At 44.4% G+C, this 27,202-nt stretch overlaps 1 protein-coding gene across 1 annotated transcript; it reads right to left on the reverse strand.

Moving 5' to 3' along the window:
- Positions 1-705: 705 nt before the first annotated feature.
- Positions 706-27,202, reverse strand: TTL (tubulin tyrosine ligase). The gene is made up of 7 exons (XM_036263473.1): positions 26,970-27,202; positions 24,272-24,350; positions 18,025-18,257; positions 15,834-15,969; positions 13,589-13,858; positions 3,913-4,056; positions 706-1,613 (listed from the first exon to the last, which is right to left on the reverse strand). The coding sequence occupies exons 1-7, from the start codon at positions 27,124-27,126 to the stop codon at positions 1,499-1,501; spliced, it is 1,134 nt and encodes a 377-aa protein (XP_036119366.1). The 5' UTR covers positions 27,127-27,202; the 3' UTR covers positions 706-1,498.

A 27,202-nucleotide genomic window follows, 5' to 3' on the forward strand; every position in this document is an offset into this window, starting at 1 on the left:
CCACATCCCCGTGCAGGCCAACCCAGCCAGGCCTTTCTCCACATCCCCCAGCATCACATCTTCACACCCTACACCCACATATAAGCTCTCACATCTTACCATATTTTAGGAACTGTCACTTTTTCTTCTCCTTTTAAAAACATCTCCCCGACTGCAGAACTGATTTTTGCGTGCAAGGAGGGTGAATAATGGAGCACACGGATAACGGAGGAAACACACAGCACACTCCGAGGAGGGGAGCCCGGTCAATGGGTCTGCTGTGATCCCAGCACTCTCTATGAAGGGCCTGTTCACTCAGCTCGGCACACACAAACAGCACCTTGTTCTTCCCACTGCCAATGACATGGCCTCCTGAAAAGTCCGCAGAACACACATCGATCCAGTAACTGAAAACCAGAGCTAACAGGACACATCTGTTGACCTACAAGATGCTGTGTGAAGCTCTCTAACCATGTCTTTCTCGTTTTGGGAGACTCTCCCATTTAGGCAGGCAGACACTCATTGAGAGCCTCTCCCAGAGACAGAGAGCCCTCGCTGGGGCAAGAGTCGCCCCTCCAGCTCCAAGAAGGTGCTTGAAGAGGAGGAGGATGAGATGGCCAGAGCTCCCTGTGTTGGGGGCAATGCCTCCTGAGGGGAGGGGAATCCTACTTTCTCCTGACCCCAGAGGGGTTTTCACAAAAGTGAAAACACACACACACACACACACACACACACACACACACAGTGAACAGCAGGAACTTCGCAAAAGTGCATGAAGAATTCTGGTCAAACCAAAGATAACAGATTTATCATATTTCAAGGATGCCCAACTATGAAGTAAAGCAAGACATCATCTTTTTTCTCTCTCATGCTTATTTGATGCTTATGGGTTTGTAGCAAACTTGCCGCTCGGTTTCTAAAACATGCAGAGAGCAGACTGAGAGCAGCGTTCGCTATACCGGTGCCCCGCCCACACCCACCCCGACAGGAGACTGACCCAGGCCGTCAGGAGGGGGACGAGGACAAGGCCCTGTCCTGCGAGGCAGCTGGGGCAAGCCTGTCCAGATTTTCCCAGGCAGAGTGCCACGGGGGGTGCGCAGGGACACCTGGCTACCTCCCAAGCGCTCTAGCTTCCAGTCCCTGTGCAGCCCAGGCTGCAGCTGGCACAGAGCTAAGGCACGAAGGCTGCAGCGGGTGGAGACGCCAAGCAAAGGTCCAGTGGTCTCTGGGAGAAGAGGCGCTGCTTACAACACTGCCTTAGATGGAAATCCGATTCTTTCAAGGACGAGAACAGAAAACGACCAAATCCCTGTGAAGATTTTGCTCTCCCCTCCGGGAAATTCGCTGCAGTTTTCAAATCTCAACAGCAGTGCAGACAGCTCCACCGGGGAGCCCCTCGGGGTCACCTCCGCTCTCACCCTCTCGCCACCTCGCATCTTCGCCAGCTGCCTGTTTCTCATTTTGGCTGCACGTGGAGCAAGCAGATGACTCCTGGAGCAGGACCCCATGCGCCTCCCTGTCACAGCCTGATGAACGCTGCCGGCTGGCTGGGCGGCTGCTCGGCGTCGGGGGGCGGGAAGACGCTGGATATGGCTATGTCCACGATGCCCTGGCACAGTTCCGCATAGAGCTTCCTGAAACGTATTTTAAAATATATTATTGAGGAAGTTCATCAAAGTGCAAGCGAGAAACCAACGTTTTTTCACCAGGATCCACCCCGGAGATTCCACCCCATGACCACATCTATACACTGACTTCCGCTGTCTGTACAAATACTACAGAGGCACCTCGGGGAAACCAAGCGGCCCCTTAACTCTCTGGGAGCCCTCCCAGGTGAACTGAGACCTGCTCCGACGTGAACTGCAGACAAGAAGGCAATTCTAAGAGCGTGAGGTCCCCCTCCCCCCGCAGTGGGGAGCACGGGGCGCAGGCCTCCCCATGGAAAGCACTCCCTCCTGTGGCTGAGAGGACTGAGGAAGGGCTCCCAGGGGTGACAACTAAGCCGAGACCAGGGGAATGATGAAGTCGGCCAGAGATGGAGGGCAGGGTAGAACAGAGGACCACGGAGAGAAAAGACAGACACAAAGACAGCGAGGGAGGGAGAGAGGGAGAGTGAGCTGGGGTGGGGAGGAGAGGGCAGGGCATGAAGGGAGGTGCCTGGGGCAGAGAAAGCCAGGGTGTGTGGGGAAGTGGATGGGTGCAGGCTGAGGCTGCAGACAGGGCACTGGCCTGGCCACGTAGGGTCCTGAGGCCAGGTCCAGGGGTCCAGACAATGGAAGCACCAAAGTAGAAAAGCTAAGGAGGAAAACTTCCCATCCAGTGTCTTCAGAATAGCAATGAGGTCCCCCATCTCCCACGGCCACTAGTCCCTAGAGCCGCGGTTCTCAACCTGTGGGTCGCGACCCCTTTGGGGGTCAAATGACCCTTTCACTGGGGTTGCCTAAGACATAACAGTAGCAAAATTACAGTTATGAAGTAGCAATGAGAATAACTTTATGGTTGGGGGTCAGCACAACATGAGGAACTGTATTAAAGGGCCACAGCTTTAGGAAGGTTGAGAACCACTGCCCTAGAGGATTTCTGCCCCTTTCGTGGGGCAGTGCACGAGACCCGAGACGGCTCCCTCCGGACTGACGCTAATGCAGGGAGAAACCAGAGATGTGTGGTCCAGAGAGAGAACCCACACCTGAGAGTAGCCCGGGGCCACCCAACCTAGGAAAGCAGAGGTCTTGACTGTCCTGCTTTCTGATATCCACCAGACAGAAATCCTCACCATCTGGTCCCCGCCCTCCCCACACAATGGCAGATCCCTGCGGCCACCTCCCCATCACAGAACCTTCTCCCCTGCCCCACCCTGTTCCTTTTTACTGCCCCGAGGCTGGTGGTTCTATTTCTGAACCACTCAACCTCCCACCTACAAGGAACAGAGACAGGAGGCCTGTGTGGCAGGAGGAACAGCGCTGGTGGTTACTGAAATTGGGACTTGGCACATCACCTGCCCCTCGCCTCGCAGTGTGCCCCGGGTCCCTGGTGGCTTTCCAGGCCACCTCACTGTAAGCCCCGCCTCCCCCAGTCCAGAAGTCCTCACTTCGGAAAACCATGTACCTAAAAGACAAACTATTTATTTTCTATTACAGACTTGGAACAATATGATTCACACACCAATTAATTGCGCACTGTCTCTCTCCTCCAGTGGACCTGCCTGAGGACACTCATCTTGACGTGACTTCCTCCTAACCCTTGGGAAGATCATCTCAGGTTCTCCAGCACGTGGGCATGGAGAAGAGGAGGAAAGGGGCCTCCTACATGCATGGCCTCGCCTGGTGCAGTCCTGACTCGCCTGTCCCCTCCAGCATTCCTCACCCCACGACGCTGATGCCAGGCTGCAGCCTGGCTTCTCCCGGAAGGAAAAGACGCTCCCGAGCAGAGCAGGTGCTGCTCACCGGGGCTCCTCCCAGAGCCTGGCGGTGAGCAAGGTGCCACTGGGCGCCGTGTCCCCGTCCCGAAGGCTCTCCCTTCTCCCCTGGGCACGTATCACAGTCCTCTCACATCCAGCTCCAGCTCCTCTGCATCCCTGATGCTTCTCAGACCACTTCCTGCCCGAGGAGCCCTGACCTTCCTGGTCATCACCATCTCCCCGATTCCAGGACCTGCTCACAACTCATCGCACAGAGGGTCTCCTCTGGTAGCTACTAGCTGTGTCTGAAGCCCTCACAGCAATGACCACCTATCTGAGCAGTCCACCCGCTCAACACACAGGAGAAATGGGAAAGGAAGTGCCACAGCAAAGCCCCTGCCAGCAGGGTCCTCCCCAGGGACTCCCACCCAGTCACCTCCTCCCTGACAGCAGTCAAAGGGCATGGGTGCGCACCAACGTGTTGAAACAGGTCATTCCAACTTCCACTTGTTACAACCCAGAGGTGTTAGGCTTACTGAGCACAAGCAGGGGCGCCGTTGACCTCAATGAGCCAGACCTTCAGCTCCTCGTCCACCATGAAGTCGAAGCCAAATAACTGGAAGCTCTGGTAGGGGAGGTGCCGGGTACTGATGGCAGGCTCCACGCTCATGAGGCAGCTCCTGCAGGGCAGAGGGAGAGCTCGCTGAGTGGGGTGTGAGGAGACGGGCCTGGGTGACTACGCACTGGGTGTGCTGACATAAACTGGCTTTGACTTAATCTCTCTTTCAAAGTTATTACCAACATATTATTCAAGACAATGCTACTCTTCAAGCAACTTGTTAGAAGTCTCTCCAATCACGCATGTCTTTACAAGTGGAAGCTGCTTTACCTGCTCAGAGCTGTCACCGTGGCCCCTGAATAGGTGGGTTCCTCCCACAGGTCAGCTACTGCCACATTGTGTTTGTAAGACACAAAACACTTCCATGTCCTTTTTCCATACAAAAGAAATGGACCACCAATCAGTGAGGGGCAGGATTTGCAGAGAACACTGGTCTCATTAATCTCTTTTGCTTGTTCCAGTTCCACTGCCAAATTGTTACTGATAAAAGACTGAACAGTGCCCTCGCTGGTTTGGCTCAGCAGTTAGAGCGTCGGCCCGCAGACCAGAGAGACCTGGGTTCGGTTCCCACTAAAAGCACGTACCTTGGCTGCAGTTTGTCCGCAGCCCCGGTTGGGATCGTGTGGATGGCAACCACTCAATATGTCTCTCTCACATCAACGTTTCTCTCTCTCTTCCTCCCACTCTCCCTCCCACTCTGTCTGACGATGAATGCAAACATGTCTTTGGGTGAGGATAAAAAAAAAAAAGATTGAAAAGCTACATATATTGAAACTAAATGCTGAAACAGAATAATGATTAACATCGATGACTGTTTGAAAAAATTGGAAAAACACAGAAAAATTGCATACACCATATAAAACATAAACATTTGAAAAACAACATATAAAAACTTAAAGTGAATTTCAGAAACATAGTGAATAAATAAATGAGGTCAGAGGTCAGGCTGCCGAGGCCAGAATCTTGGTCAGTGATTTAAACTCTTGGAGCTAAGCTCTGATTTCTATAAAGTCGGGGGTAAAAGTGTACCTACTCCTGGTGCTGAGATGGTTCAATGAGATAACTAGATAAGGAATTGAGAAGAATCAATCACTGTCCTCTAGGACAGTCACCCCAGAATACTCAGGCCAATTCTGTTCTATGACCTCCCCTGATATTTCCCTAACTGAATGTTGGGGCAAATCCCTATCTCAGTAATAAAGTGTTATGACGACTCTAATATGAACAGAGACAGCTGTCCTTCTGCTGAATGTACAGTGAGAAGGAACAACACACAGGCTTCCCCGGGAATGACTCGACGGTGTGTCCACGCAGGTGGGTTCTGACTCATGAGTTAAGACCTGCGGCCTCTGTGAACGTGGGGCCAGGATCTTGCTCTCCCAACTCTCTCCACCACCCTTCACTCCAAGTATCAATTTCCTTTTATCTATTTATTTTCAAAAAAGAAGAATATTCCTATACATATATCTAAACTTTAAAAATAATTTTGAACAGTTAGCCAGTTAGGAACCAACTGAGCCCAGCCTGTGTGGCTCAGTGGATGAGCGTCGACCCATGCACCAAGAGGTCGCCAGGTCGACTCCCGGTCAGGGCACATGCCCAGGTTGTGGGCCAGATCCCCAGTGGGGGGCATGCAGGGGGCAGCCAATCGATGTTCTCTCTCATTGATGTTTCTTTCTCTCTCTCCCTCTCCCTTCTCTCTCTAAAATCAATTTAAATAAATAAATAAAATGTAAAAGCCATTTTTAGTTTATAGTCATAAAAGAACAGGTCAGATATGGCCCATACATAATCCAGATATTGGAGTTGTCAGACAACAATGTTAAAAAACTGTCATAACTATGTTCAAGAAAATAGTAAGACAAGTGGGAGAATTACAAAAGAGAATGGTCATCTAAATATAAGAGTCAAAGAAAATTTTAGAGATGAAAAGCATAACTAAACCCAAGAACTCAATAGATGAGTTTAATAGCAGTTTTAACAGCTTTTAACTTTTTAATTTTTAAATTTGTAAAACAGGTTTTAATAGCTGAAGAAAGAGATAAAATTATACACAAAAACCATAGGAGAAATGTGAGACACGGAGAAATAGACAAATACCCATGTAATTAGAGATGCAGAAGGAAAGAAAAATGGGACAAAAGCCATAATTGAAAAGATAATGACCGGGAATATTCCAAGATTCAAGAAACACTATGAAACCTATGCAGGAATGTATACAAAGAAAACTACACACATCTCATCATCGTAAAATTTATAAAATCAACAAAAATAAATCTTAAGGACAGAGAAAAGAATTATTAAGAACAATACAAAGATTTCAGATGACATCTCAACAGAAAACATGGAAGCCAGAAGATCATGGTATGCCAATTTCAAAGTGCAAAAAAATATTAACTGCTGATCTAGAAATCTGTTTCCAGAGCAAATGTCCTTTAAAAATGAAGACAAAATAAATATATTATCAGATAAATTAAAACTGAGATAATTCATCATCAGCAGACCTTTTTTAAAAAGCACAATGAGCCCTGGCCAGTTTGGCTCAGCAGTTAGAGCATCGGCCCGCAGACCAGAGAGTCCCGGGTTCAGTTCCCAGTAAGGGCATGTACCTCGGTAACAGTTTGTCCCTGGCCCTGGTTGGGGTTGTGTGGGTGGCAACCAGTTGATGTGTCTCTCTCACATCGATGTTTCTCTCTCTCTCTTCCTCCCTCTCTCCTTCCCGCCCTATCTGAAGATAAAAATGTCTTCAGGTGAGGATAAAAATAATAATAATAAATAAATAGATATTAAAAAAATAAAGCAGCACAAAGAGTTTTTTAGGAATAAGAAAAATGATCCTAGACAAAAATAAGAATACGTGCAAAAGAGAGAAGCAAACATGAAGGGTTAAAATTAGGAGGAAATATAAATGAATATTAACTGTACATACTAATAAAAATGTCATGAGTTTAAAATACATGGAGCACTGCCCTGGCCAGTTTGGCTCAGTAGTTCAGAGCATCAGCACTCAGACCAAAGGGTCGTGGGTTTGATTCCCAGTCAAGAGCATGTACCTGTGTTGCAGGTTCGATTCCTGGCTCCAATTGGGGCGCATGCAGGAGGCAACCATTCAATGTATCTCTCTCACATCTCTCTCTCTCTTTCTCTCTCTCCCACTCTATCTAAAAATCCATAAAAAAATATCCTTGAGTAAGGATTAACAACAACAACAAAAATACACGGAGCATTAATATACATACATGTACCCACATCCAGTACTTTCTGGCCTCCTCCTTGCATCCCTCCTGCTTTTTCTCTGGCGATAACTACTATTTTAAATTTTATGTTTATCACTCGTTGCTTCTCTCTTTATTTTTACCACATGTGTACCCTCCTCTAAAGGTATTACTAAGCTTTGCTTGTTTTTCAATTTGTATGAATAGAATCAATCTGCATGCATCTTTTATTTTATATTTATATTTATTTATTTATTTTCTTATCCTCACCCAAGGACATTTTTTCATTTTTTGTTCAGATAGAGTGGGAAAGAGAGAGAGAGAGAGAAACATCGACGTGAAAGGTACACATCGAGCGGCTGCCACCCACATGACCCAACCAGGGCTGAGGACAAACTGCAACTGAGGGACGTGCCCTTAGCAGGAACCGAACCCGGATCTCTCTGGACCACAGGCTGATGCTCTAACTGCTGAGCCAAATCGGCCAGGACTTACTTTATGTTTTCGTGTTTGATATTATGTTTGTGTAACTCCAGTGAAAACACCCCTCACAAATAAGGTGAAATAAAGGCATTGTCAGATGATGGAAAATTAAGAGGACTTATTACCAGCAGATCTCTTCTAAAAGAAATGACAAAGTCTAAAGGGAAATGATACCAGAAAGAAATCTGGAACCTCAGGACTAAAGGAAGAGTGAAAAAGAAAAGGCAAATATCTGGGTAAATAAAAATATATATATTTATTATTTTATATTTAAATATGTTTCTTATAGACAGCAGACAGTTTGGCCTTGTTTTTTTTTTTTTTAATCCTCACCCGAGGACATTTTTTCATTTTTTGTTCAGATAGAGTGGGAGGGAGGGAGGGAGGGAGGGAGAGAGAGAAAGAGAGAGAGATAGTGAGAAACATCGACATGTAAGGGACACATCGAGTGGTTGCCACCTGCACAACCCAACCAGAGCCGGGGACAAACTGCAACCGAGGTACATGCCCTTAGCGGGAACCCAACCCAGGTCTCTCTGGACCACAGGCTGACACTCTAACTGCTGAGCCAAACCAGCCAGGGCTGGTCTTGTATTTTTTTAAGAAATCCAACCTGATTCTATATAACAAAATGTATATAATGGTTGATAATAAAAAATTATAACATGCCCAGTTGGTGTGGCTCAGTGGTTAAATGTCGACTTATGCACCAAGAGGTCACCAGTTCAATTTCTGGTCAGGGCACATGCCCAGGTTGTGGGCCCAATCCCCAGTGAGGGGCATGCAGGAAGTGGCCAATCTATGTTCTCTCTAATCGATGTCTCTATCTCTCTCTATCTCCCTTCCTCTTTCTATAAATCAATAAAGAAAAATTATTTAAAATATCAATAAAAAATTATAACATTATATGGTAGGGATTTCAATGTATGTGGACATAATATACGTGACAACCATAACATAGAGAGGGAGAGTCAAGTGAACTATAAGATTATAAGATTTCTGCATTTTATTTGAAGTGGTGAATTATTAACTCTAAGAAGACTGAAATAGTAGATACATATATTTTTTAATCCCTAGAATTACTGCTAAAATATAGATAGATAGATATAGATATAGCCAAATACTCAATAGGAAAATTAAAACAGAACTCTAGAAATATTCAAATAATTCTAAAGAGGTCAGGAAACAGAGACATGAAAGCAAATTAAAAGAGGGAACAAACAGCCCAAATAATAAAATGGTAGATATAAATCTAACCAAAACAATAATTACATTATATTTAAATGGTATAAACACACCAATTAAAAGACAAAGATTACCATATTGGATTAAAAACAAAACAAAACCCAAATATATGTTGCCTACCAGAGCCCACCAGAATAGAATAGAATAGAATAGAATAGAATAGAATAGAATAGAATAGAATAGAATAGAATAGAATAGAATAGAAGTAAAAGGAGAGATAGAAAATACCACTAATCAAAAGAAAGCTGGAGTGGCTATATTAATATAAAAAATCAACTTCAAAATAAGAAATATTACCAGAGATAAAGGCAGATATTACATAATGATAAAGTGGTTGGTCAATTTCCCAAAAAGAGACTATGATACTAAATGTACATGTACCTAACAATAGACTTTCCAAATATTTGAAAGAAAAAACTAATAAAACTAAAAAGAGACATAAATCCAAATTATACCTGGAGACTGATATTTTTCCTCTCGATAACAAACAAGTGTAACAGAAAATCAGCAAGAATATAAAAGACTTGAACAACACTAGCAACCACCTTCACCAAATTCACATTTATTGCACACTCTGCCTAAGTACAGCATGGTAAATGTCATAAAGACGGACCACATTATGGGGTACAAAACAAACCAAGACATTTTAAAGACACAAAACCATACAAACTATGTTCTCTGACTATAGTGGAATTAAAGTGGAAATCAGTAACAGAAAGATATCTGGAAAAATCCCCTAATATTTGGAAATTAAGCAAAAGTTTCTGATAACACACCCTGGTCGGTTTGGTTCAGCGGTTAGAGTGTTGGCCTGTGGTCCAGAGAGACCTGGGTTCTGTTCCTGCTAAGGGCATGTCCCTCAGTTGCAGTTTGTCCCCAGCCCTGGTTGGGTCATGTGGGTGGCAGCCACTCGATGTGTCCCTTTCACATCGATGTTTCTCTCTCTCTCTCTCTCTCCCTCCCACTCTATCTGAACAAAAAATGGAAAAAGTATCCTCAGATGATGATTAAAAAAAAAAAGTTTCTAATAACACGAGTCAAATATGAAGTCACACGAAAAACTAGGAAGTATTTTAATAATAATAAAAAACCACAACAGCCCTGGCCAGTTTGGCTCAGCGGTTAGAGCGTCGGCCTGCGGTCCTGAGAGATCCGGGTTCGGTTCCCACTAAGGGCGTGTACCTCAGCTGCAGTTCGTCCCCGGCCCTGGTCGGTCATCCGGGTGGCAGCCACTCGATGTGTTCCTTTCATGTCGATGTTTCTCTCTCTCTCTCTGTTCCTCTCTCTCCCTCCCACTCTACCTGAGCAAAGAATGGAAAAATGTCCTCGGGTGAGGATAAAAAAACAAAACAAAACAAAAAAACCACAACAGCCCTGGCCGGTTTGGCGGACCAGAGAGTCCCGGACTTGGTTCCCGCTAGGGGCATGTACCAAAACAAACAAACAAAAAAACCCACAACATAGCAAAATCTGGAGGTATGACTAATGAGTACTTAGAGGGAAACTGATAGAATTAAATTGTATTTAATGTATTGTATTTTTTTTTTTTAATGAGTCTCTCAAATTAATGATCTAATCTTTCACAAAGAAACTAGGAAAGAACAAATTAAATACCCCCAAAAAAGCAGATGGAAATAATAAATAGCATAAATCAGAGAAATAAAAACCAAAAACACAGAGCTAATCAATAAAGCCAAACACTGACTTTTTAAAAAGATTAGTAAAAGACTTTCAGTCAAGATTGTGGCACAGGTAAACGCAGTACTCACCTCCTCCCACAACCACATCAAAATGACAACTAAACTACAGAATAACCATCATTCAGAACCACCTGACATTAGGCTGAATGGAAGTCCTATAACTACGAAATGAAAGAAATCACATCGAGACTGGTAGGAGGGGCGGAGGCACCAATGAGCTGGTCCCACATCCACGTGTGGCAGATAAAAATCAGGAGCCATCTCGGCTGTGAAGGTCCTCCCTGGGGAGTGAGGGGCCCCCGTCCCACACCAGGAGCACAGCTCAGGGTTCCAGTGCCAGGAAGAGAATCCCCATAACTTCTGGCTGGAAAAACCAGCGGGAACTGAGACTGAGGGAGACTGAGGCTGCGGGAGCCCCAGGCAGCTCCTCTTAAAGGGCCAGTGCATGGACTTATTTGGATTTGCTCCCTCTAGGCTCAAGTGTGGGGAAGGCAGCTTGAAAGGCACCAGAGACATATGGGAAAGAACTGAGTTGTTTGGCATCTGGGAGAGAACTGGAGGGGCAGCTTTCTCCCACATAGATGTGCTGGCGGAGGCCATTGTTCCTTTGGTGAGCCCTTCCCCAGGGTGGCAGACTGGCGCCATACCTGGGACTCCAGCAACCTGGCTCACACTGTTTGCTCCACCCTGGTGATTCCCTGAGGCCCTGTCCCATCCAATTTTCAGGCCCACCCAAGCTGTTTCCAGTGGCTTTACTATAGGAATGGCCTGTCATGGCTCCTGTTTCAGATTTTCCTAAATTCTCTCAAAAAAGCAGCATCTGGCCTCAGCATGCCCCATACCTCTCACTAAGTGGTCCCAGGTCCAGGGCTAGGAACAGCCACCCTTGGTCTACAACTTGGCTGTTTCTGGGCACTCCAAGCCCAGCACAGGAAGCAGCCATTGGCAGATAGCTTTGTAGCTTATGCCTGGTGGCCCCAGGTAGAACACAGGTAGTGGCTGACCTTGCCCCAGAGCCAGCACACCCAGTGGACAGCTTCAGACCACACTGAAGCGCCAACACCCAACAATCTCCACAAGTGACACACTCAAGGAGTGAACTCAGTGGGTACCAGAGCCCTGCTGAAGTAAGTCTTGCTCTGTGTGGTGGGCCCCTGCACAGCTGGTCCTCCAAGTAAGTCAGAGGTTGGTGGTCAGTGGGCACAGCCAGTCCTTGAAGCTGATCAGCCTGAATAAATCTCTCCTATTGAAGTGTCAACAGTAATCAAGACTCAATTACAACAGAAGAGTGGACAGTCCACATGAGGGGTGCACCTCAAGGGCACAGCTGGGGTGATCAGGGAGGCTGTGCCACTGGACCCTACAGGACACCTACTACAACAGGCCACCCTATGAAGCCTAGGAGACATAGCAACTCCACCTAATGCATAGAAACAAACAGGGAGGCAGTCAAAATGAAGAGACAGAGAAACATGTCCCAAATGAAAGAATAGAACAAAACTCCAGAAAAAGAACTAAATGAAATTAAGATAAGCAATCTAACAGATGCAGAGTTCAAAACACTGGTTATAAGGATGCTCAATGAGCTTAGTGAGGGTCTCAAGAGCATTAAAAAGGACCAGTCAAAATGAAGGGTGCACAGTCAGAAATGAACGAGGCACTAACTGAAATAAAGAATAATTTACAAGGAATCAGTAGTAGAGTACATGAAACCAAAAAGCAAACCATCAGTTTGGAATATAAGGGAGCAAAAAAACACCCAATCAGGAAAACAAAAAGAATTTTAAAAAAGGAGTGTGTAAGGAGCCTCTGGGACAACTTTAAGTGTACCAACATTCGCATCATGGGAGTGCCAGAAGGAGAAGACAGCAAGAAACTGAAAACCTATTTGAAACAATAATGACAGAAAACTTCCCTAACTTGGTGAAGGAAACAGACATACAAGTCCAGGAAGCACAGAGAGTCCCAAACAAGATAAACCCCAAGAGGCCCACACCAAGACACATCATCATCAAAATGCAAAAGGTTAAAGACAAAGAGAGAATCTTAAAAGCAGCAAGAGAAAAACAGGTACCTACAAGGGAGCTCCCATAAGTCTGTCAGCTGACTTCTCAAAAGAAACTTTGCAGGCCAGAGGGAGTGGCAAAAAATATTCAAAGTGATGAAAAGAACCTACAACCAAGAGTATTCTATCCTGCAAAGCTATCATTTAGAATTGATGGACATATAAAGAGTTTCCCAGACAAGAAAAAGCTAAAGGAGTTCATCAGCACCAAATCAGTATTATATGAAATGTTGAAGGGTCTTCATGCAAAAAAAGAAAATAAAAAACATGAACAATAAAATGACAATAAATACATATCTGTCAACAATGGGATCTATAAACAAAACGAGCAAGCAGAACAGAAACAGACTCATATATACAGAGAGTATATATTTGTTGGTTGCCAGATGGGAGGGGGGTTGAGGGTATGGGTGAAAAAGGTGAAAGTACAAATTGGTTGTTTGACTGACAAACCTCAAAGGGAAAGGGGTGGGTAGAGAGATAAACCAAAGAACTTATATGCATAACTAATGGACACAGACAATAGTATGAGGAAGGCAGGAGGGGGGCTGGAGTGGGGAGGAGGGGGTCAATCAGGGAAAAAGGAGGGGCATCTGTAATACATTCAACAATAAAGATACGTTTTAATAAGTAAATAAATAAATAAAAATTAAGAAAATTGATAAACCTTTAGCCAATCCATCCAAGACAGAAGCTACATATTTCCGATATAAGGAACGAAAGCAGTGACATCATTAGAGATCCTACAAATATTAAAAGGGTAAAAGAGAAATATTACTAATAATTTTTTTAATTAGACAACTTAAGTGGAATAATTCCTTGAAAGGCACAAAGTCTCAAAGCTTCTTCAAGGCACATGTAACCAAAAAGATACAGTACAGTTACCTTATGATATGTTTGATTTGTAGTAAGATACTGCTCTCCAGCGTAATGTTCAAAGCACTTGTTAGGTACTGATTGAACTCCTCAAAGAACATTTCATTCCCTTCTTCGTACTTCCCATAGTTCTTTGAATATTCCTTTTGAATGCAGTGATTGGTCAAATGGCAGGTTTTGTCTTGAAAATTATCAACATGATATGGTTCTGACGCAGTCCGCAACACACCCTCTCGATAGAGGTAGATATTATATTGGTGATCCACCAAGACCCAGCTTCTGCAAGTCAACAAAAACAGTTACTCAAGTCCCCTAAAGTTCCTTCAGATATCTACATCATTCCCACCCTTGATTTTCTTGGCAGGAAATAGAAGAGATAGGTTCTAAGTTACACAAGGCAAGCCACAACAATTAGCTGAATAATGGACGACCACTGTAATAATCAAACGAAACATTTCACTACCAATGACAAGGAGACTTTGACCCATTCAAAGAGACAGCATTTTAAAGAGATTTGATGGATTTTATTTATTATTATTTTTTATATATAAACAATACTTTTCTTTTTAAAAACCTCAGGACGAATTTTACCTTCTTTGAAGCTATTGCTTCGTATTAAAAAATAATAAACATCAGCCTTAGCCAGTTTGGCTCAGCGGTTACAGAGCCGGCCCGCAGACCAGAGAGTCCTGGGTTCAGTTGCTGCTAAGGGCACATACCTCGGTTGCAGTTTGTCCCCAGCCTGGTTGGGGTTATGTGGGTGGCAACCACCCGATGTGTCTCTCTCACATTGATATTTCTCTCTCTCTCCTTCCCTTTCTCCCTCCCACTCTATCTGAAGATAAATGCAGAAATGTCCTCGGGTGAGGATAAAAATAATAATAATAATAATAATAAACATCAGTAGAAGGAGCAGAGACACCTTGCTCTTCACACAGTTGTCTGCACACAGAATTCAAACAAAAACCCCAACATCAAGACCTAATTTCTCTCGATCTGTGAACAAAAAGTTGCTTTGGTAAATTACTTTTCTCCCGAGGCACACCAATAATTATTTATATTAACACCCACAAACATAGTGATGGGTTTGTTTTAAAGGTTATTCTATGAAACTTCCATTTGCCATACTTGGTAATTTTAAGAGGAAGACTGTTCATCCTGAAACTGATCCAACATCGGACAGCTGACCGGACAGCTGACCAGACACAGAGGCAGCTGAGAACAGCAAGGCCGAGAGCAGGCTGGACTGAAGCCGCTCTGCTTCAGAAATCCCTGCACCTCTTCTCCTAAGTTCAAGTCCAAAAACCTGAGGGGTGTTCATGAAATCCTTCAAAAGTGGGACACAAATAAGGTCAGTACATATTATTTGTCAGGGTCACGTGGTCTGTTGTGTCTGAATTACGCGTTCTGTGTATATTGCTCTGCTCCTTCCATAGTAAGACCTATTTATTATTTATTCTTCATCTGAAGGATATGTGTATTGATTTTAGAGACAGGAAGGGGTGGGGGGTTGGGGGGGGGGGAGAGAGAGAGAGAGAGAGAGAGAGAGAGAGAGAGAGAGAGAAATATCGATGTGAGAGGGAAGCATCGACTGGTTGCCTCTCATACATACCCCAACCAAGGACTGAACCTGCAGCCTAGGTTTGTGCCCTCCAGGAATCGAACTCAAGCCTTTTGGTATAAGAGAGGATGCTCCAACCAACTGAGCCACACCAGCTGGGGCAAGGCCCATATATTTATACCCTTCCCTTTGGATCCACAAATCATTTTTATTAAAGAAAATAGTAAACAAACAAAATACCCATAATCTTTTTTTAATCCTCACCCAAGGACATTTTTGCATTTATCTTCAGATAGAGAGGGAAGAAGAGAGGGAGGAAGAGAGAGAGAGAGAAACAATGACGTGAGAGAGATACATCCAGTGGTTGCCATCCACACGACTCCATCCAGGGCAGGGACAAATTGTAACTGAGGAACGTGCCCTTAGCGGGACCGAACCTGGGATTCTCTGGTCTGCGGGCTGATGCTCTAACTGCTGAGCCAAACGGGCCAGGGCAAAATACCCCATAATCTTAGCAACATTTTAAAGAAAGAAATATAGAGAATTAGGTCCAGAAAGCTCAGTTCCATTCAGCTGTGCTCAGTTTTGGTAACATACCAAAGTCAACACTTCCTCCCGTTCCAGGTCACCCTCCTCCTCACACACCACTGCACTCCTACAGATTAGCAAAACGAAGAGACATGGATGCCTTACCGGATGTCGAACTTGCGATGACCTGGCTCCAGCAGCAGAGGGTGCTCAAGGTACTTCTGGATCACATGCACCTGGCCCTGGTTGTCTATGAAATCTAGAAGTTCTGCAGCGTCGGAGGAGATGAGGATGCCTTCACCTAATAGGGCAAAATCAAAACGAAAACTAGAGCATCTCATCCAAAAAGGAATGACTCCTTGCAAAGCCCCAGAGAAAACACTGGTGGCAGGGAAACAGACAGGAGGGTCAGGTGGGCCTGCTCACTCTTCTTTCTAACTTCCCTCTTCCAATCTCACTCTCCCCCTCCACCCACCAAAGCACCAGGGTCATTCTTCTTCTCCATATAGGGCTATAAACACTGTCTTGGCCAGCTCCAAACATGAAGTTTCTTTCTTTTTTTTGTTAATCCTCACCCAAGGATATCTTTCCATTGATGTTTAGATAAAGTGGAAGGAGGGAGGGAGGGAAAGGGAGAGGTAGAGAGAGAGAGAGAGAGAGAGAGAGAGAGAGAGAGAGAGAGAGAGAGAGAGAGAGAGAGAGAGATTCGTTGCCTTCTGCATGACTCTGACCGGGAGCTGGGGATTGAACCTGCAACCCAGGTACATGCCCTTGATCGGGAATTGAACCCTTGACTCTTTGGTCCGAGAGCTGACAATCTAACTGCTGAGCCAAACCGGCCAGGGCATGAAGTTTTATTTTTAAAGACACTCTGAATGTCTAGGCACCCTAAATAAATGCCACTGTCCTGCTGATCACTGGCTGCATGACAGACGATGTACTGCCTGTGACCACTTCTAACACTGTATCTTAGGGAAACACTGAAGGTTAGGATGTAGCTACAAAAGTACAAGTGGATTCCCTGCAGCTTGGTAACAGAAAAAAATGGCTACATTCAAAGTGTCCATCAACATTAAATAAATAATATCCTTTTTAACAGCCCAACATATGAGTTCCAACTTTTTCACATTCTTGCCAACACTTCCTATTATCTGTCTTCATGATTACAGCCATCTTAGTGGGTGTGAAGTGGTATCTCATTGTGGTTTTGAATTGTTCTAATGACCAATAATGTTAAGCATGCTTTCATGTGCTTACTGGCTGTCTTATTTGTATGTCTTCTTCAGAGAAATTGCTATTCACAGTCTTTGCTCACTTGTTAATTGGGTTATTTGTCTTTCTTTTATTGAGTTATAAGAGATCTTTATACACTCTGGATGTAGGTGCCTTATAAGAGATATGATTTGCAAGTAGCTTCTCTCAATCTAAGCAGTTTCATGATTGCGCAGATACCTCGTATTGCTCTTATGAAGCTGCAACTCCCTCCCTCCCCACCGCACCCTCCTGACAACCATTAATCTGTTCTCCATTTCTATAGTTTTGTAATTCCAGAAATGTTATATACATAGAATTGTGATCTTTGGGGATTTTTTTTTTTTTTTTGCACAGCATAATTCCTTGGAGAGTCATCCACATTGCTGCTTTGAGCAGTAGTTCATTCCCTTCCATTGCTGAGTAGTATCCTGTGGGATCAATTCACTCAGGTTTGCTTAATCATTCATCTTCTGAAGGCATCTGAGTTGTTTGCAGTGTGGGGCTATTATAAATAAAGTTGCTGTGAACAATCTCATACAGGTTTTGCATGAACATGTTTTCTTTTCTCTGGGACCAATGCCCAAGACTGTGCAACTGGATCTGGGACTTACAGTGAAAGACCTTGCTGGAGATGAACATGTATGGAGTTGAACATGTATGGAGATGTACGTGCAGAAGTCATCAGTATGTAGATATATACAATCCTCACCCGAGGATACTTTTTTCCATTTATCTTCAGATAGAGTGGGATGCAGAGAGAAAGAAAGAAAGAGAGAGAGAGAAGAAAAACATGGACTGGTTGCCTGCCGCACGACCCCAACCAGGGCCAGGGACTGAACTGCAACCAAGGTATGTGCCCTTGACCAGAATCGAACCTGTGACTTTTTGGTCTGCAGGCCTATGCTCTAACCGCTGAGCCAAACTGGCCAGGGCTGTATGTAGATACATATTTAAGATTATGTAACTAGACATACTCTCTACCCTCAAGGATTCAGATTAGAAGAGTCACTCATCTAAATACATCATTAACATCTAACGTGCAATTGCACAAAGCACTGGGCACCTACAGGGAGGAGAGAAGGGACCAGCAATGCCAACTCACCTTTGGCACCAGCGGATGACTTTGCAATCCAAACATTGCCTTCTCCATCTTCCTTCTTTTTGTTATAAGAAGCCAGGAAGAATTCCCTTTCATCCGTCCTCGAGTTATTGATCGGTGGGTGGACTCCATTCTGTGTGGGAGCAGCTGGGGTCTTGAGATTAGTGGGGTAAATCACATAAGACTCGGGGAACCATGTGCAGGACTCAGCCAGTTCTGGGCTTGTCTTGATTAGCCTGGCAGATGACAGAGAGTCAGTCATCTGTCACTCTATTAGCACTCTGTCAATCTATTCAGAAAAGCCAGTGCTACCTCCAGAGCTCATCAAGGGGGCAGGGTGTAACCAGGAGCCAGGGGCTGGTCTCCTTATCCCAGTATTCGCTCTTGCCTCCCTGGGCCGACCTGTAATGCACCATCAGGTGCACATAACTATACATGCAACCTTAAAGGCATGCATCAGATGGTTCAAAAGGGACCCAATGTCCAGAACCTCAGCTCTTTTTGAAATGCATCTCCAAGAAAACTTACCTTGAAATAATCCTGAGCCAACACCTTCCTGGCTTCAAGATGGACTAAAGGAGGAATCTTTCTAATGGGAACAGGACTCCAGTGGTCATAACTAAACATGCCTCCTGACCCCCAAATAACATGACACAACAGAAGATCAAGTCAGGCCTGAGCGAGGCACTTAATAAACAGCAGAGCTTAGGAAGGGCTTCTCACCACATCTGCTCTCCAGTTGGTCCCCTGAAGGGGAGACACCAGCACCACAGTTACTAGATCAGGCACTGGGTCACAGAGAAGTACATTTCCCAGCATCACTCAGGTAGTAAGACATAGGTAGGATGCACAACCCTAACTCCCAAGTCTTAACTCTACACTGACCCTCCCTCCCCAGGAATCAGAGCCAGGGAGGAACCAAGTATATCCCAGGCCTTCCCAAGCTGGGCTCCCTCTTCTGCAGAAGTGTGAATATTAAGCTTGTGTAAAAATTCACCTGCAAAACCCAGTCTAGGAGCAAATGGCAGAAACAATGAAAAGAAATTTAAAATTGAGATTTAAAATAAAGTTATTTTAAAGTTAAAGACAACAGGATTTGAGTTACTTAAACTCAAAGGAACAAATGTATTTCTAATTCACTGACTGTTCGACTCTCTCTGCATTTTCCAGGAGGGTGGCCACTAGCCACCTGTGGCTTCTGAGCCCTTGTAATGTGGCCAATGTGACTCAGAAACTGAATTTTAAATTCAGCTTAGTTTTAATTTTAAAAAAGCACTGTAAAATACTCGTCCATTAAGCACAACTTCATTGTTTTGGCAGGAGGACATTTCACTTTAACCACTGCAGGACCTAAGACATTTTGCTGTATCACAGCCTGCCTGTCAGATGCATTTGTCGTTTCTAGTATTGCACACAAATACATCACTGTCTCACTCAGGGACAATGCACTGATTCAGTCCTTGTGGGTTCTCCCATGCACTTGTGAAACATTATAATGTGTTTATTATGCAGACAGCGTGAGTCACAGTGAGAGCTAGGTAGGTCATAATTGGTACCTAATTATGAAATATAATTATTTTTCTAGTTAAAAAAATAAGTAGGGACAAAATTTAAAATGTAAATAAAGGTATACTCTCGATGCAGCAGAACTGAGCAGGGGCACAGAAGCAAGAACTACTACCAGAACAGTTAAGGGGCGGAGGGGAAGCACTAGAAGAAGGTACGTCACAAATTTTATAATGAATGACAAATAAATGGAATTTGTTGTGGCACAGTAAAATGAACTTTGCTGTGTATGGGGACATTTTCAGCAAATACATAATGAATCTGATAAGCACCTTCCTCTCAAGAATCAATGAAATTAGTGGCTGAAATCCAAATTAAATATTCAACAACAAAAAATATAAACAAATGTTTAATAGAATCTGTACTTATAACTTCGGTCAGCTATAAAATGGCTTGGATTCTACACACAAACACACAAATCATTTTAGATAAGAATGTGGTAAAAGAAGTTATTTTGAGGAAAAGACTAAAAGGAATATTTTACAAAAAGTGAGCAATTTTTAGTTATGCCACTTAAGTAATTGCCCACAGAGTACAAAACATTTATGTTAAAGATTGATTCAGAACTTGAAAAATTTGAAATTTTGCTCAGCTTTAGCTGAGCGCTGTGAACTAAGAGATACTGCCCAATTAATACTTTGAGTCTGTTTCCCTCATAGGACTTACAAAAACATGGAAAAATAGTCAAATTGCAGCCTAAAAATATCAAACTCATTGTGCAGCTAGTTTTTAATCTTTTACATCTGTCAAAGAAGAGTTTCACTGACGTGAAAAATCAGTTTCTATCACAACAGACAGTACTCTAGCTAGCAGAATAAAATTTGGATTTAATCCTGGGATTTAATTTTTTAAATTTATTTTTAATATGCATTTATTTATTTATTTACTTACTTACTTAGAGAGAGGAAGAGAGAGAGAGGTAGAAACCTGGATGTGAGAGAAACATCAATTGGCTGCCTCCTGCACTCCCTCTCCTGGGGACTGAGACTGAAACTTGGGCATGCACCTTGACTGGGAACTGAACCGGGACCTCTCAGTCCATGAGACAGTGCTCAATCCACTGAGCCACACAGGCCGGGATGGATTTACTGGAATTTTAAAGGACGGATGTTTCCTTTCTTGCTTCATTCTACTGTCTGATACATATTGGAAACATCTGCATTCAATGTTTTGAAGCTAACTCCATGGAAATTATCAGGGATGCAGCTGTTAAAATGGTTCAGTATATACTTGCAAATGCTACAATGATTCACCAGTATAGAATTGTTGCAAGAAACAGAAGATGACAGTGTTTAATGATGCTGTGTTCTTTGCCAAGGATAGTTAAATGGAAAAGTTTTGCAAAGATTTAATGTACAGTTAACTCCAACTCAAGTTTTCTTGAAATAAAAGGAATGGTTGCCAAATTATTATTTTCAAAAATTTATTATTTCACTCAATAATCAAAGATTAAAAATGGCAGTGTAATTTTCACACTGCTACAAACAAGCTAGTTTTAAAGCTCTGAGGAAGGGAAGGGAAATCCTTATTTATGACCTAACCAGACAGGTATAAGACTTTCTGTTCCAACTTTATAATACAAGTCAAAAATAATGACTTTACAGATTTTTATAACAAAATTTAATATGCAGAAGATTTTAATTGCAAAAGTCAGCAAATTGGCTGCAAAAACTAAGGGAAAATTTGAAGAACAGCTGGTTGACATTAACAAACTTAGTTTCTTTTCAATTGATTCAATACTCTCTTGAATTCAATAGTATACTAGTGAGTTAACACAAGAGTTGGTGAATTTACTTAACTGGGATATAGTTTTGAAAATGATATACTTTTGCTTTAAACCCAAGTCAATTCTTCCAATAAAATGAACCTGCTGTGTCAATGTGTATGTGATTACTAAAGGAAATGTTTTCTTGGTATTCAATTCAGTTATTGAAAATTTTTTTTACATATATGGGAACAACTTGGGTATATAAGTATTTTTTTAAGCATAAATTTTTATGAAATCTAAATACAGAACAAGGGGTTTGCAATGAAAATTTAGTGTCTGAATTAAGATGTGCTATAAATGTGAGACACACACCAGATTTTTACATGTCAAAATGATATTGTGGATTATTTGATTAAATAAAATATATTATTAAAATACATTGCACTGCCCTGGCTGGTTTGGCTCAGCGGTCAGAGTATCAGCCTGAAGACCAAAGGGCTGCGGGTTTGATTTCCGGTTAAAGGCACGTATCTGGGTTGCAGGTTCCATCCCCAGCCCCAGTTGGGATCATTCGGGAGGCAACTAATTGATGTGTCTCTCTCTCATCAATATTTCTCTCTCTCTCTCTCTCTCTCTCTTCCCCTCCCTCCCTTCCACTCTATCTAAAAACTAATGGAAAAATATCCTCAGTTGAGGATTAACAAACAAAAATTACATCGCACCTGTTTCTTTGTACTAATTTTAATGTGGCTACTAGGAAATTTTAAATCACACATGCAGCTACGTTCTATTTCTGTTGGACAGCGCTGGCCTGCAGGATAACCTTCATTTGGAAGCCTTCATTTCCTGTACAAAAACAAGACCAGTTTTTATAGAAAGTTCTTTGCATTTGTCCCATTTCCTCATAAGCCCATTTGGAAAGAAAGCATGAATAGAGGTTTATTTACATCTACAGGGGAGAAATGTTCACAAGATAAAAAGAGTCTCCAACCTGAGCTGGAAGAAAATCCCTTCAGGACTCTGAGTCTATGGCCTTGGGACACTTACTGAAGTGACAGCAGGAAGGTGTATGCCATACAGGGCCCAGTGTAGGATCCTAGGAGAACCCTCTGGGGGATGCCCAGTCATTAGTCCATGGTCCGCTGTTTACAGACTGGAACCATCCTGGCTCCACACTAACTGCTCTGGCCCTGGGAAATACAGCTGCCTTCTGAGCTGCCATTTACAATGACATCTTTTAACTCTCTGAGCCCTTTCAAGCCATGCAAAATTATGGGGAAGAGACAAAATGATAAAGGGAACCATCACATCCTGGAATTACTACAGTCCCTCTCAGGACACCTGAGAGAATAAAGGACATTTGTGAAGGTGAGTATGACCCCAGCCTGCGTGTCAAAACATCACAGACTGTGTCACATGCCACTGAGGGGCAAAGAGCATGTGTGATCACCACCATCCATCCCCATTCTACAGATGGGATGCTGGGAGCCAGCATGGCGCTGTCCAAGGTCCCAGAGATCAAACCTACTCAGGCCTGGTAGTGACTCTAGTCCTGTACTTCTCACTCAACCCCAGTATAGGTGCTAAATATACAAATACGTAGAATATTTTTCTACAACATCCTCTGTTCCTATTTATAAAAGCAAACTTATACCTTTATCTTTACAGAAAATAATCATAGTAGAAAAAAGATTGAATAAACATTTTATATTAACTTCTAAATGAACAATCTGGATAAACAATCACATCTCATTTCTAGTCCTACTGAAAGAATCTTTTGCATCTAATATGTAATGAATATGTAATCAGAAGACTTCAGAAAGCTTTGGTCTCCTTTAGGAGTAGCCAGTGGATCAGGAAAACCCATCACTGAGAGAAGTGGATACAATGTTATGGGGGACAGTGAATCTGAACAAAAAGGGAGACATAGTCCTATGAACATTCCACCTTGTAAATGTCTAAAGTCTAGAAAGAAATGTGAGTGGGGAAAGATCAGGTACACTGAGTCATGTCTTCCAGTGTCTCCTCACCTGAATGATATGTTTGGTTGCTCACAAATGTTCACTAGTCATCATGGAAAGGACAATGGAGACCTGCTACAGCCCTGATTTTAGGGGCCATACCCACCTTCCCTATTGAAATAACAATAGCAGTGATGACCATAATAACAGTAATAACAATAAGATCTTTCACTTACACAGTGTGAACTATGAGGCAGGATTATTCAAAGCCTTTACATCAATTATCTCAGTCCTGACAACAACCCCAAGGCAATTCATATTATTATCCCCATTTTACAGAGAAGAAAACTGAGGCACAGAATCACATGCTCCCTTTGACCTGTGCCCCACACTTCACTCACATCACCTTATTCCATCCTCACAACCACCTATGAGGGACATAGTAGGGCTTAGAGGGATGAGGAAATTTGCCTAAACGAATAAGATTAAAAGCTAGGATTATAAAATCAGCAGATAATAGTGCTTCCTCTACTTTTAGATATTGTTCTATTGACACCTACCATAACCCAACTTCACAGAGAGGGGCAGTGTAGCAGATGTGGTTATGCCCTGCCAGGTGTCCTTTCTCAGGGGACCCTGGCTGCTGTGAGAGTGGCTGCCAAGGGCTTGTGCACACCCTTCTCCAGGGACCAGCCATACCCAAGAAATGCCCCACTTCTCCCCACAGCCAGTGGCGGATCAATGCTGCAGTGCAAAGTACACCCCCAATACATCACTTACACAAGAAACCTGTCCGAGGCTCTGCTTTTGGGAGCCTCACCTCAGAGATAGACAGGCTTCATCAAGTGCTAGATGACAGAGTTCTGGATTGCAATCAAAGTAGCTTAGAGGAAGCTTCAGAACTGATATGTATTGGCTTTTTAAATAACCCCACATTTTTCCCTTAAATACTTTATGATGAAAGCTAATGCCATTTATGTAAAATAATCAAGAACAGGTTTTAAAGAACACTTACTTCACTAAAGAAGCTTTTCGACACAGTTTGTCTGCCCCCCTGTAGTAATTCACCAACTGCACCAGCCCAGGCTCGTGACCTGTGAAGGAAAAGGGCAGCTCAGAAGGGAGCCGGGACCGGTCAGCACCCGTGCTGCGCAGAGGAGGGAACAGCTGTGTCATGTCCAGCTTCCTCTCTCCCTTTCAGGACTGGTGGTTAGAAAAGGAACAATTCTGCTGCCCTGCACCTGTACTGCCCCTTGCCTCAATTCCACTGGCACACGCAATGTCCTCACAGTGGATAATATAATATCAACATCATAGAGCTGCCCAAGACCACTGCCACCTTTGTTCTTCTTAGGGTGGTGGGGTACTTTCTATGTCACCTCTCCCAATCCCCTCCACACTCCTTCTTGGCTTAATATACTGACTTATGAGTTCTCTGTACAGTAAGGACTTCAGTGGAGTCACGCTCCTGACCTCCCTAGCCTTGCTCCCTATAGCCATCAGAATTGACGCTCCTGTTCTCCAGCATGTCTGCCTCTGTAGGCTTCTAAGAAAGCCACCCGAAGGTGAAGGAAGGCACTGGAAAGGCCACATCCATAAAAGCCTGAGGACTTTCTTCTCTACATCACCCCATAGGGAAACTCATTTTTAATCAATCTTATGGCAAATCCCTTCCTCCATTAAATTAAAGCAGACAGGAGACAAAGAAAAACAAAAGCCTCAATTCTTGTTTAAAATCCTAACAAAATGCACTGAATTTCCAGCAACAAAAACAAAACTAAAGTCAAATAAAGGGAGTTTGAGTTGAAGCTGCCAGAGGTAATAATAATTGATCTGAGAACAGCAGACAATCGAATAAAAAGTTTCAGGCACTACCTGGCTGTCACCAGCTCCCTGGCTCACACCTGGGCTGCTGATCTTTTCACCCCGTGGCCCCAGATTCTGAGCCTTTACCTGATTTCTCCTTGGGGTTCATTTCGGTTGTGGAATGCTGCTTCCTTTCCCACAAACACCAAGTATTTACTGCTCATCTGCCGACTTTGTGAGGTTTGTTTATGATCTGGACCTGCTGGGTGGTTTCTGCTCCTTCCTCCTAGTCCTGAGCATCACAGCAATACCATCTACCCTGCTTCAGCCCCGGCAGAGCTGTTTCTCTGTTTTTAATGCTAGGATTCCAGCTAAGCTTTGACAGCCAGACACTGCAAAGAGGAAGGAAGTCAGGCAGGCTGGGGAGTGGACAGAGCAAGGAGGAAATAAGTAAACATTCCCAACTATGAACAGATTTTCTTCTTTTTGGAGGGAAGGTGTTCTCTGTACTGTGGACTTCTTGGGGAGATGGTTAACAAAAGGGAATCTCCTGGCAAGTTCCCCATATTCCAAGATTTCTGGGGGTTAGAAACACCCCTACCATGCATCATAAACTTGTGTAACCATTAAAGTGGTTTATGGTACCATTCCAAAGAAAAACTTTCAGTAGGGCTGTGCTGCCACACTCTTCATTTCCCAAACCATCATGACTGCACACGGCCCCCATTCAAAGGCTTTAAGCTCACAGCAGTCAGTTGGTTCCAAAAGGCCTGTTTTTAGACTCTGCCCCTTCAACCTCCCACTACTAACCACACCTATTTCTAGAAACTGTTTCCTCTCCTGGACACAGAACATTGCTCTGTCTGGTTGCCCTCCAAGGCATAGAAGTCTTTTCTTCATTATCGACTCTCTGCTTAGGTCTTTGGCCTATGATTTGGCCCCCACCCCAGGGAATTTTGGCAGGGAACATGGCTACAAGGGCGGAGGCTGCAATTTCGGGTGACTGTGCATCGAGGAGAGGCCACACTCTCCAGGGGGCTACACTCAGGTCAGTAGGATGTGAGCTGAAGCCCCTGCACAACTTCTGGATTACGTCATCTGAAGAGGAGTGAGGGTGGTTCCTCACCACCCCCGCCCCCTTCCACAGAAGGCCAAGTACACCTGGTGGTGCCAAGCCAGCTCCCACTATGTGAATGAAGCAAGGCAGAGGGTGAACCCAGCGTTGTGTAAAATCTGCAGCAATGCCCCCCTGTGAACCTCCAGTTGTGAACACACGTTCTTTGGTGAAACTAATGGACGGTCTGAAATCACACGTCCCACCTCCCTTCCATGGGCTCCCTTCCGAAGCTCCTGCTTTTGGAATCCAGGTCTTTTCCAAATCCCCCCGCAATTTATCTAAGCCTTGGGGGAGCTGAATCCTTGGGGGTTTCACCACACACAGTGCCCCTCCTGCGCCCACACCAGGCCGGCAGCAATCCTCCAGCCAGATGTCATCCCTGCTCCGTGGAGTCTCCCGGTCCCAAGCTCGGCCGTGGGACCTGCCCGATGAGGGCGTAGGCCCGGGAATGGGGAGACCTCTGACCTGGGATGGAAGGGCGCGCGGCCCGGGGATGGGGAGCGTGTAACCCAAAGATGAGGGCGTGGACCCGGGGGGTGTGGGGGCGGGTGGCCGAAGCTCCCCGGGCTGCAGAATGGACCACTGTCGGATGGCCGCGCGGTGACTCCTGTCCGAATCCAATTCTGAAGACAAGAGACATTAAGAACGGTGGTTTACAGGGATCCGTTTCTTATCTTCCTGAGCAGCGACGCGGGGAACATCTGAGGCCTTAACACAAAAGCGCCGGCTACAGCGGGCCGTGGGGGGTGGGGGTCGGGAGAGGGACACAGGCGGGAACGGGGACGCTCACCCAGTCTCCCGAAGGGCAGCCGGTTCCGTTCTCCCAGCATCAGATTGAACCTGGGGTTGTCCCGCCGTAGCCTCTTCCAGTGGCCTGAGGCGACCAGCAGCCGGGAGACCTCGGCGTAGACACTGCTGTACTCGTCGCGAACCACGAAGGTGAACATGGTGAGGCTCTGGGGCAGTGCGCGGGGACCAGCGACTCCGCGTGGAACCCGCGGACGCGGTGCATAGGCCCGGGTT

The sequence above is a fragment of the Molossus molossus genome, unplaced genomic scaffold (genome assembly GCF_014108415.1).
Source record: "Molossus molossus isolate mMolMol1 unplaced genomic scaffold, mMolMol1.p scaffold_m16_p_15, whole genome shotgun sequence".
NCBI classification, from domain to species: Eukaryota; Metazoa; Chordata; class Mammalia; order Chiroptera; family Molossidae; genus Molossus; species Molossus molossus.

Coding starts and splice junctions, on each gene's coding strand:
- TTL (XM_036263473.1), bottom strand. CDS start 27,126: ATGTTCACCTTCGTGGTTCGCGACGAGTACAGCAGTGTCTACGCCGAG. Junction 24,351..26,969: donor GCTGCCCTTCGGGAGACTGG/GTGAGCGTCCCC, acceptor TTTCCTTCACAG/GTCACGAGCCTGGGCTGGTG. Junction 18,258..24,271: donor CGAAAAGCTTCTTTAGTGAA/GTAAGTGTTCTT, acceptor GTCATCTGCCAG/GCTAATCAAGACAAGCCCAG.